Raw genomic sequence first — 12,065 nt, forward strand, 5'->3', positions numbered from 1 at the left:
ACAGTCAGGGCAAGCAGGGGCAAGGTCGGACTAATAAATTAAACTGCATTTATTTCAATGCAAGGGGCCTAACAGGGAAGGCAGATGAACTCAGGGCATGGTTAGGAACATGGGACTGGGATATCATAGCAATTACAGAAACATGGCTCAGGGATGGGCAGGACTGGCAACTTAATGTTCCAGGATACAAATGCTACAGGAAGGATAGAAAGGGAAGTAAGAGAGGAGGGGGAGTGGCATTTTCGATAAAGGATAGCATTACAGCTGTGCTGAGGGAGAATATTCCCTGAAATACGTCCAGGGACGTTATTTGGGTGGAACTGAGAAATAAGAAAGGTATGATCATCTTATTGGGATTGTATTATAGACACCCCAATCGTCAGAGGGAAATTAAGAAACAAATGTGTAAGGAGGTCTCAGTTATCTGTAAGAATAATACGGTGGTTATGGTCGGGGATTTTAACTTTCCAAATTTCGACTGGGACTGCCATAGTGTTAAAGGTTTAGATAGAGAGCAATTTGTGAAGTGTGTACAAGACAATTTTCTGATTCAGTATGTGGATGTACCTACCAGAGAAGGTGCAAAACTTGACCTACTCTTGGGAAATAAGACAGGGCAGGTGACTGAGGTGTCAGTGGGGGAGCACTTTGGGGCCAGCGACCATAATTCTATTCGTTTTAAAATAGTGATGGAAAAGGATATACCAGATCTAAAAGTTGAGGTTCTAAGTTGGAGAAAGGCCAATTTTGATAGTACTAGGCAAGAACTTTTGAAAGCTGATTGGAGGCAGATGTTTGCAAGTAAAGGGACAGCTGGAAAATGGGAAGCCTTCAGAAATGAGATAAGAATCCAGCGAGAATATATTCCTGTCAGGGTGAAAGGGAAGGCTGGTAACTATAGGGAATGCTGGATGACTAAAGAAATTGAGGGTTTGGTTAAGAAAAAGAAGGAAGCATATGTCAGGTATAGACAGGATAGATTGAGTGAATCCTTAGAAGAGTATAAAGAAAGTAGGAGTATACTTAAGAGGGAAATCAGGAGAGCAAAACGGGGACATGAGATAGCTTTGGCAAATAGAATGAAGGAGAATCCAAAGGGTTTTTACAAATATATTAAGGACAAAAGGGTAACTAGGGAGGGAATAAGGCCCCTCAAAGATCAACAAGGCGGCCTTTGTGTGGAGCCACAAAAAATGGGGGAAATACTAAATAAATATTTTGCATCAGTATTTACTGTGGAATAGGATTATGGAAGATATAGACTGTAGGGAAATAGATGGTGACATCTTGCAAAATGTCTAGATTACAGAGGAGTAAGTGCTGGATGTCTTGAAACGGTAAAAGTGGATAAATCCCTAGGACCTGATCAGGTGTACCCGAGAACTTTGTGGGAAGCTAGAGAAGTGATTGCTGGGCCTCTTGCTGAGATATTTGTATCATCGATAGTCATAGGTGAGGTGCCGGAAGACTGGAGATTGGCAAAGAAGCGTGGTAAGGACAAGCCAGGGAACTATAGATCAGTGAGCCTGACCTCAGTGGTGGGCAAGTTGTTGGAGGGAATCCTGAGGGACAGGATGTACATGTATTTGGAAAGGCAAGGACTGATTCGGGATAGTCAACATGGCTTTGTGTGTGAAAAATCATGTCTCACAAACTTGATTGAGTTTTTTGAGGAAGTAACAAAGAAGATTGATGAGGGCAGAGCGGTAGATGTGATCTATATGGACTTCAATAAGGCGTTCGACAAGGTTCCCCATGGGAGACTGATTAGCAAGGTTAGATCTCATGGAACACAGAGAGAAGTAGTCATTTGGATACAGAACTGGCTCAAAGGTAGAAGACAGAGGGTGGTGGTGGAGGGTTGTTTTTCAGACTGGAGGCCTGTGACGAAGGATCAGTGCTGGGCCCTCTACTTTTTGTCATTTACATAAATGATTTGGATATGAGCATAAGAGGTACAGTTAGTAAGTTTGCAGATGACACCAAAATTGGAGGTGTAGTGGACAGCGAAGAGGGTTACCTCAGGATACAACAGGATCTGGACCAGATGGGCCAATGGGCTGAGAAGTGGCAGATGGAGTTTAATTTAGATAAATGCGAGGTGCTGCATTTTGGGAAAGCAAATCTTAGCAGGACTTATACACTTAATGGTAAGGTCCTAGGGAGTGTTGCTGAACAGAGAGACCTTGGAGTGCAGGTTCATAGCTCCTTGAAAGTGGAGTCGCAGGTAGATAGGATAGTGAAGAAAGCGTTTGGTATGCTTTCCTTTATTGGTCCAAGTATTGAGTACAGGAGTTGGGAGGTCATGTTGCGGCTGTACAGGACATTGGTTAGGCCACTGTTGGAATATTGCGTGCAATTCTGGTCTCCTTCCTATCGGAAAGATGTTGTGAAATTTGAAAGGGTTCAGAAAAGATTTACAAGGATGTTGCCAGGATTGGAGAATCTGAGCTACAGGGAAAGGCTGAACAGGCTGGGGCTGTTTTCCCTGGAGCGTCGGAGGTTGAGGGGTGACCTTATAGAGGTTTACAAAATTATGAGGGGCTTGGATCGGATAAATAGGCAAAGTCTTTTCCCTGGGGTCGAGGAGTCCAGAACTAGAGGGCATTGGTTTAGGGTGAGAGGGGAAAGATATAAAAGAGACCTAAGGGGCAACCTTTTCACGCAGAGGGTGGTACGTGTATGGAATGAGTTGCCAGAAGATGTGGTGGAGGTTGGTACAATTGCAACATTTCAGAGGCATTTGGATGGATATCCGAATAGGAAGGGTTTGGAGGGATATGGGCCGGGTGCTGGTAGGTGGGACTAGATTGGGTTGGGATATCTGGTCGGCATGGACGCGTTGGGCCGAAGGGTCTGTTTCCATGCTGTACATCTCTATGACTCTATGACTCTTTATCCCAGGGACTAACCTAGTGATCTTCATGGTAATGTCTCCAAAGCAGGTGCATCCTTCCTTAAATATGGGAATCAAAACTGCACACAGCATTCCAGATGTGGTCTTACCATAGCCCCACAGACAGTATTCCTGTACTCCAATCACCTTGCAATAGGGGCCAATATTTATTTACCTTCCTCGTTGCTTGCTGTAGCTGCATGCTAATGTGTTGTGTTCCTTGTGCACCATCAACATTTAGAAGTTTTGTCTAATCATACTGGGATTTTTTTAAGAGATCAGCTAAGATTTCCTTAATAAGAAATGTGAATTACTGGCATTTGGGTTCTCAGTCCAAGGTCAGTTCTGCTTTGTTACTGTCCACTTACTTCACATCCTCTCAGTGATTCAAACCGTTTGTGTAATGTTTGGACAGAAAGAGGAGACACCTAAATTTCTGGAACTGCAAGTTAGATATTTGATCATATATTACAAGGTTCTTTGCTTTCCCTGCCCCTCAGCAGTAAAGTGCTTGTAGTGGGATTGAAGGAACGGATTGACTGAGTTAGATGCTGTTATTTACATTTTCTTTGTTGCTCAATTGCAGATTTCTTGCTGTGGATAAATGGTTCTGGCACTGTTCTGCATATTAATGGGACGATTCACAGTGCTGGCACTTCTTTGTGCCCCTCTGGTTCCAATTCAAAGCCCACAGAGAACACAGATTCCATCCATGGTCATCCTGATATCCCCTCCCTCACCTCTGATTTCCAGAAATTCTCTCCCTTTGGACATGATGAGGTGATAGTGAAAGAGAAGAGAGATGGTGATCTTACAGCGGAAGTGGATTTCCTCTCACGCACCCAGCCTGCAGTGAGTAGTGGACGTTCAGGCTCGGCCTCCGTCTTAGCCAACTCAACCATTGAGTACAACACTTATTATCCTCCTTCGAACTACTACACTAGCCTGACCAAGGAGCAGTCACTGGAGAGTCAGGACAGCTCTACACTGAGCAGTCCATCTGACTGTTTGAACCAGGTCCCTAACACCACTGGCTGCTCACCAGTTATTGGCTCCAGTTCCCTCTTTCAGTTTCCCATCGAGAAAATCTTAGATGAGCAAACCGAAACACCATCCCAGAACCAAGAGCACAATCTCTTCAGAACAGAACAGACAACTCCAAATTTTTACGACAGCCCTCATTATCCTGAGAGCCAGAGCAGTATTGGGCAGGTGGACATAGCGAACACTGCGCCACCGTCTGTGAACCGATCGTCACTAATTGAGAAACAGAGACATCTGGAGATGGAGCAAGTGAACAGGTAAACACAAAGGGGAATGAACTTGGCATGTCACTCATAGGTGTGAGCTTGGCCTGAGTTTGATTCTTACCTTAGTTAGTGTATAAAACCAGAAAGAAAAAGAGTTAAGAAAGGAAGAACATATTCAAGTATGAAGGAAAGCTGGATAGAAATATATAATCAGATGGTAAAAGTTTCGAAGGCATCTAACAAGGGGAAAGAGTAAGTAAAGTGGGGCTTCGAGAGGATACATCTGGACAACTGATAATCAAAATAAGGAAGTAGCAGAAGCATTGAATAAATTGAATCGTAGAGGTTTTACAAGATGGGTAAAGGTATTTCAGCTCATCACATCCACACTGGTCATCAGACATCTATTTATCCCAGTCTAGTCTCCCAGCACTTCACCTGTTGTCGTGCTTGCTATGGTGTTTCAAATCCTCATCCAAATATGTCTCAAATGTCTGGAGGGTCCCACTTCTATCACCCTTTTAGGTCGTGAGTTTCAGACACCTATTACTCTTCAGGTGGAAAACAACAACTCTGAACAACCCCTCTCATCCTCCTGCTCCTTAACTCAAGACTGTGATTCTGGTCGTGACCCTTGTACAAAGGAGAAAAACATCTCTTATCTAACCTATTTATGCCTCTCAGTCAGATCCCTCCTCAGTCTGTGCTCCAATAAAAACAACTCCAGTTTATTTAGACTCGCTTCATAGCTGAATCACTGCAGCCAAGATAAAACCATAAAGAAATATGAACTGGAGTAGTCTGTTCGGCCCCTCGCATCTGCTCAGCCATTCAATAGAATCATGGCTGATCCAGTGTTTTTCATGACCACTTTCCTGTGGTTTCCCCATAACCTTGATTCATCTACTGATCAAGAATCTATTTATTTCAGCCTTAAGTATATACAAGGACTCTGACCCCTCAGCACTCTGGGGCAAGGAGTTCCAAAGATTCTCAACCCTCTGAGAAGAAATTCCTCCTCATTCCAGTCTTAAATTGGTGCCCTTTATTCTGACAACATCCTGGCGAATCTCCTTTGCACCGACTCTGATTCAATCATATTCTTCCTCTGGATAATTTGTTTCTGCCTTCGGCTTAGAAGATACACATAACTTACCGAAAATAATTATAAATTAAGAGATGAAAGGAAAGGAGGAACTTAAAACAATGACAATCACTATCGCTCGGGAATAGGGAGGGGTGTCAGTTAGTTCATGGGTTTAATTCCTGTACTGGTTGAGATTGCTACAAACGGCTTTCCTTCTCAACCTCTCCCCTGAGGAGTGGTGTCCCTTGGGTTAATCTCTCTCTCTAATGAAAAGCAGCCCAATACTATTAGGGCTATGGTGACTTTACCCTTACTGGAAAAAGTATTTGAATTAAAGGCTGATGATGGAGTTGAGAGTTATCAGATCAGCTGTCAACTCATTGAATGGCAGAGCAGACGTGATTGACTGAATGGCTGAATTCTACTATGGTCAAAACTCAGGGTTTCTGGTGGACTTCATCCTGGGGATTTAAAGGAAGTGTCTACTAAGATGGTAGATAATTATTTTTAATTTTCCAAAATTCCTTAGACTCTGGAAAGGCTACATCACATTGGAAAATAATGAACATAACACCTCTGTTCAGGGAAGGAGGGTGAATGGAAAAGGAAACTACAGGCCAATTAGCTTAACATCTGTCATAAAGAAAATGATAGAATTTATTATTAGAGGTAATAATAGGCCATTCTAAAAAATAGTGTGATCAGACAAAGTCAACATGGTTTTGTACAAGGGAAATGTTTTGTCCAATTTAGTGGTGTTCTGTAAAGAAGTAACTAACCATATGGATAAAGGGGATACTCTATAGTTAGATTTTCAGAGAGCATTTGACAAGTTGGGCCAGCATCAACCATAACATGGGCCCAAGTACACAAGAAGAAATATTGGGCGCTTGTTGTAAAAGAATGGCAATAATCATGGGTGACTTTAATCTGTTCAAACCGAAAGGATCAGACTGCTGGTAATAGCCTGGATGAGGGTTTCATAAAATACTTTCGTGGTAGTTTCTGAGAGCAGCACATTTTTGGATCCAATCAGTTTATGTTAGACTCCATAGTTGTAATATGACAGGATTAATTAATTACCTCAGTATTCTTTAAATACTATGATCTCTGAGGTGGAGAATTCCAGGCATTCAACTATCCTCTGAGAGAAGAAATTACTTTGTATCTCAGCATCCCCTTTTATTCTGTAATTATCAACCCTCATTCAGATTGCCTCCATTTGTGGAAACATCTCAGAACCATATGATACAGAAGCTTCAGCCAATTGGGTCTACATTGACAAAAAACTACTGTCAGTCTACACAAGTCCTACTTTGTACACTTGCCCCATAGCCTTGAATGTTATGACATTTCAAAATGTCAGACTTGCCAAAATTCAATTATATTTGTTAGGTATGACCTGACTCTACCTGATCAGACCTCGCTTCTCCAAGTGGAGATTAATTATCTCCTTCAGAAATTTCACCAAAGCTTTTCCTCCCACTGATGTGAGACTCATTGATCTATAATTCCCTGGTTTATATCTGACATCCTTGACAAGTGGAACCACATCAGCTGTCCTCCAGTCTTCTGACATGGCATTGTTATTTCCTAATTTAAACTTTGTTTTGCAATGAGGCTACTTTTCACTGTTGACTACCCCATCCATGACTTCTTTCCCTTGCTATTCTTTATTTCCACGCAAACTGGTTTTGTATCATAATCTATTATATCTCTACACTTCACTGCACTGAGACCGTCCTTTGTTAACAAAGCTACCCCAGCTCCTTTTTGTTTTTATCTGTGCTTCCAGAAGGTGGAATACCCTTGAATATTGAGTTCCTAGTCTTGACTAAATTGTATCAATATTTCTGTAATAGCTATAAAGTCATATTTATTTATTTCATTTGTGCCATCTGCTCTCTGCTCTCTCATTTCTTTTTGATTTTTTTGTTTAAAGTTCCTTCAATGGAATTTCTTTCCAACCGCCCACCTCCCTAATTGGTTTAAAGTCCCTAGTTATACAATTTATCAGGACACTGGTCCCAGCATGGTTCAAATGAAGGCCTTGCTAATTCTCCAGTACTGCTGCCAGTGTCCCACGAATTGGAATCCACTTCTCCCTCCGCAATCTTTGAACCACGGATTTACTTCTCAAATCTTCAGTAACCTCCAGAGATTATTGCATTTGTGGTTCTACTTTTTAATTTACCCCCAAGCTGTTTATAATCACTAAGTTGAGCCTCATTACTAGTCCTACCAATACCTACATGGACCATGACAACTAGATCCTTCTTCTCCCACTTCGTGATGTAGTCTGTCATCACTACGGACAACAGTATTACTTCCCCTAACTATGCTATTTCCACACTGGGGAGCAAGAACCTCATACTGTTATTGTTTTTAATTCATTTGTGTACCTGGGCATTGCTGGCTGGACCTGCATTTATTGCCTGTGCCATTTGCCCTTGAAGTCTAATTTGGTGTAGTAGACTCTCAATGATGTTAGGGAGGGAATTCCGGAACTTTGACCCAGCAACAGTGGAAGGACGGTGATATATTTCGAAGTCAGGATCATGGGTGGCTTGGGACCTTGTATCTGTTGCCTTTGACCTTCTAGAAGGAAGTGGCTGTGGGTTTGGAAGATGCTGTCTGAGAATCTTTTATGAATTTCTGCAGTGCATCTTGTGGATGGTGTACACTGCTGAGTGTGGTGGTGGAAGGAGTGGTGCTTGTGAATGTGGTGCCAATCCAGGGGTCTGCTTTGTCCAGGATTGTTCATAGATTCATACAGCGCAGAAAAGGCCCTTTGGCCCAACGAGTCTGCACCGATATAACTACCTGTGAATGTGTACTTATCCCAATTTCCTGCACTTGTCGCGTATCTTTGAATGTTATGAGATTTGAAGTACTCATCCAAATATTTTCAAAATGTTGTAAGAATTCCAGCCTCCATTTCCTTCCCAAGCAGTGAATTCCAGATTCCCATGACCCACTGAGTGAAAAAGCTTTATCCAAATCACCCCTGAATCTTCTGCTGCTTACCCTAAAACTAAGCTCTCTCATGATTGGACCCTCAACCAATGGGAACAGCTCCTCTCTATTCATCCTGTCCATACCCCTCATAATCATGTTGTTCCCCCCGCCAACCCTCCAGTCTTCTCTGCTCTAAAGAAAACAGTTCAAGTCCAAGCCTATCCGGTCTCTCCTTATAGGTCAGTTTCTCCATCCCAGACAACATCCTCGTGAAGGTCCTCTGTACCCTCTCTAGTGCTATCAATCTTTCCTATAGTGAGGTGACCAGAACTGCACACTGTACTCCAGTTGTGGCCTGACCAATGCTCTGTACAACTCCAACATTACCTCCTAGTTCTTACACTCTGTACCATGACTGATAAAAGCACATGTTCCAATAGTGTCAAGCTCCTTGAGTGTTGTTGGAGCTGCACTCATCCAGGCAAGTGGGGAGTATTCCATCACACTCCAGACTTGTGCTTTTAGATAGTGGACAGGCTTTGGGGAGTCAGGATGTGAGTTACTCACTGCAACATTCCTAGCTTCTGACATGCTGTTGTAGCAATAGTATTTTTATGGCTAATCTAATTGAGTTTCTAAAATAACACGCAGGTTGTGATGGTGATGCCATTGAATGTCATGATGATTAAATTCTCTGTTGTTGGAGATGGCCATTGTCTAACACGAATGTTACTTGCCACTTGTCAGCCAAAACCTAGATATGGTTCAGATCTGGCTGCATTTGTATATGGACTGCTTCAGTATCTGAGGAGTCATGAATGTTGTGAACATGTGTAATCATCAGCGAAAATCCCCACTTCTGATCTTGTGATGGAGAAGAGGTCATTAATGAAGCAGCTGAAGATCATTGAATCTCAACAGTGCAGATAGAGGACATTTGGCCCATGGACTCTCTACTGACTGACCCTCTGAAGAGCATCCTACCTAGACTCAGCCCCCCCCCCTATCCTCATAACTCCACATTTACCATGGCAAACCCACCAAAGCTTGCACATCCTTGGACACAAGGGGGCAATTTGACCTGCATATCTTTGGACTGTCAGGAGAAAACCAGAGCACCTAGAGGAAACACATGCAGACATGGAGTGAACGTGCGAACTCTAAATGGAAGCACTTGTGGGTTTGGATAGTGCTTTGGTGAATTTCTGCAGTGTGTATCTTATAAATATGATGTGGAGGTGCCAATGTTGGACTGGGGTAGACAAGATTGAACTATAACCTGGTGTCGTGTGACATCTTCTAGATCGTAGACACTGCTGGTACTGAGCGTTAGTAGTGAAGGGAGTGGATGTTTACAGATGTGGTGTCAATCAAGTGTCCTGGGTGGTGTCAAGCTTCTTGAGTGTTGTTCGAGCTCCACCCATCCAGGTAAGTGGGGAGTATTAGAACGTAGAACAATATAGCACAGTACAGTCTCTTCGGCCCTCGATGCTGTGCTGGTCTTTTATCCTATTCTCTGATCAAACTAACCTACATACCCTTCATTGGCAGTGTGGAGAAACAGAGGGATCTTGGCGTCCATGTCCATAGATCCCTCAAAGGTACCACCCAGGTTGAAAGGGTTGTTAAGAAGGTGTATGGTGTGTTGGCTTTCATTAACAAGGGTAACTTCTATGTGCCTTTCCAAGAGTTGCTTAAATGTCCCTAATGTATCTGACTCTACTGCCACTGCTGGCAGTGCATTCCACACACCCACCACTCTCTAAGTAAAGATCCTACCTCTGACATATACCCTAATCTTTCCTCCAATTACCTTAAAATTAAGCCCCCTCATGATAGACATTTCTGCCATGGGAACAAGTCTCTGGCTATCTACTCTGCCTATGCCTTTCAACATCTTGTACACCTCTATAAAGTCATCTCTCATCCTTCTTCGCTCCAATGAGAAAATCCCCAGCTGTCAATTTCTCTTCATGGGACATCCCCTCCAGTCCAGGCAGCATCCTGGTAAATCTCCTCTGCACCCTCTCTAAAGCTTCCACACCTTTCCTGTAATGAGGTGACCAGAACTGAACACAATATTCCAAGTGTAGTCTAACTAGGACTCTTTAGAACTGCAGCATAACCTTGCAGCTCTTAAATTCAATACCCTTGTTAATGAAAGCCAACACACCATACACCTTCTTAACAACCCTTTCAACCTGGGTGGCACCTTTGAGGGATCTATGGACATGGACCCCAAGATCCCTCTGTTTCTCCACACTGCCAAGAATACTGCATTTAACCCTGTATTCTGCATTTAAATTTGACCTTCCAATGTGAATGGCTTCACACTTCTCCAATTGGAATTCCATCTGCCACTTATCAGCCCAGTTCTGCATCCTGTCAATGTCTCATTGCAACTTATAACAGTCCTCCAAACTATCCACTTCTCCAACAACCTTTATGTCATTGGCAAACTTACCCACCTTTCCACTTCCTCATCCAAGTGATTTATAAAAATCACAAAGAGCAGAGGTTCCAGAATTGCAGAACACCACTGGTCACCGAGCTCCAGGCTGAATACTTTCTATCTACCACCACCATCTGTCTTCTATGAGCTAGCCAGTTCTGTATCCAGACAGGTTTCCCTGTATCCCATGCTTCCTTACTTTCTGAATGAGCCTACGATGGGGAACCTTATCAAATGCCTTGCTAAAATCCATGTACAACACATCACTGCTCTACCATCATCTATGTGTTTTATCAGATCCTCAAATAATTCAATAAGGTTTGTGAGGCATGACCTGCCCCTTTCAAAGCCGTGCTGACTATCTCTAATCAAATTCTGGTTTTCCAAGTAGTCATGAATTTTGTCTCTCAGAATCTTCACCAGTACTTTGCCTACCAATGACATAAGACTGACTAGTCTGTAATTCCCAGGATTATCCCTATTTCCTTTCTTGAACAAGGGAATAACATTTGCCACCCTCCAATCATCTCATACTACTCCAGTGGACACTGAGGACATGAAGATCATCGCCAAAGGCGCAGCAGTCTCTTCCCTCGTTTCCTGGAGTAACCTAGGGTATACCCCATCTGGCCCAGGAGATTTCTCTATCCTTACATTTTTCAAATGTTTCAGCACATCCTCCTTCCTAACATTAACCTGTTCTAGCATAGCAATCTGTTTCATGCTGTCCTCAGAAGGTCCTTCTCAGTAGTGAATAGTGAATCAAAGTATTTATTAAGGACCTCCTGCTGCTTTAAGTGCTGGTTACTGTTTTCAGATCCTTTTCTCTCACCCTTTCCAGACAATCCAAAGTAACAGCAGCCACAATGTGATTGAATTTTAAATTTGAGTTGAAAGAAGGAAGATCAGGTCTGAGACTAGTGATTTAAATCTAAATAAAGGCAACTGTGTTGGCATGAAAGTTGAACAGCTGAAGTGAACTGGGATATTAGACTAGGGGATAGATCGACAGAGAATTGGAAAAAATTAAAAGAATATATCAGAATATTCAGAATTCCTACTACAGGCAGTCCCCGGATTGTGAATGGGTTCTGTTCTGGAGTCCGTTCACAAGTTGACTTGTATACAAGTTGGAACACAATGCAGGACAATGTAAAATAGCTGTTCGTAAGTACAGGAAGCATTCGTATATTATATACTAGGGAGGCAATGGCTTGGTGGTATTACTGCTAGACTATTATTCCAGAATCATAGATAATGTTCTGGGTTCTAAACCCGCCATGGCAGATGGTGGAATTTGAATTCAATAAAAAATTCTGGAAATGAGAATCTACTGATGTCCATGAATCCATTGTTGATTGTTGGAAAATCCCATCTGGTTCACTAATGTCCTTTAGGGAAGGAAATCCACCATCCTTGACA

General features: G+C 42.6%; 1 protein-coding gene across 2 annotated transcripts in view; it reads left to right on the forward strand.

Moving 5' to 3' along the window:
* The window catches only part of fastk (Fas-activated serine/threonine kinase), a 70,806-nt gene that overhangs the window by 39,821 nt on the left and 18,920 nt on the right, over positions 1–12,065 (forward strand). For both annotated transcript variants that reach the window (XM_072569621.1, XM_072569620.1), the window contains exon 8: positions 3,483–4,197. In XM_072569621.1, the coding sequence (XP_072425722.1) occupies positions 3,483–4,197 (715 nt within the window). The remainder of the gene's footprint in view (positions 1–3,482; positions 4,198–12,065) is intronic.

This window comes from Chiloscyllium punctatum, chromosome 5 (genome assembly GCF_047496795.1).
Source record: "Chiloscyllium punctatum isolate Juve2018m chromosome 5, sChiPun1.3, whole genome shotgun sequence".
NCBI classification, from domain to species: Eukaryota; Metazoa; Chordata; class Chondrichthyes; order Orectolobiformes; family Hemiscylliidae; genus Chiloscyllium; species Chiloscyllium punctatum.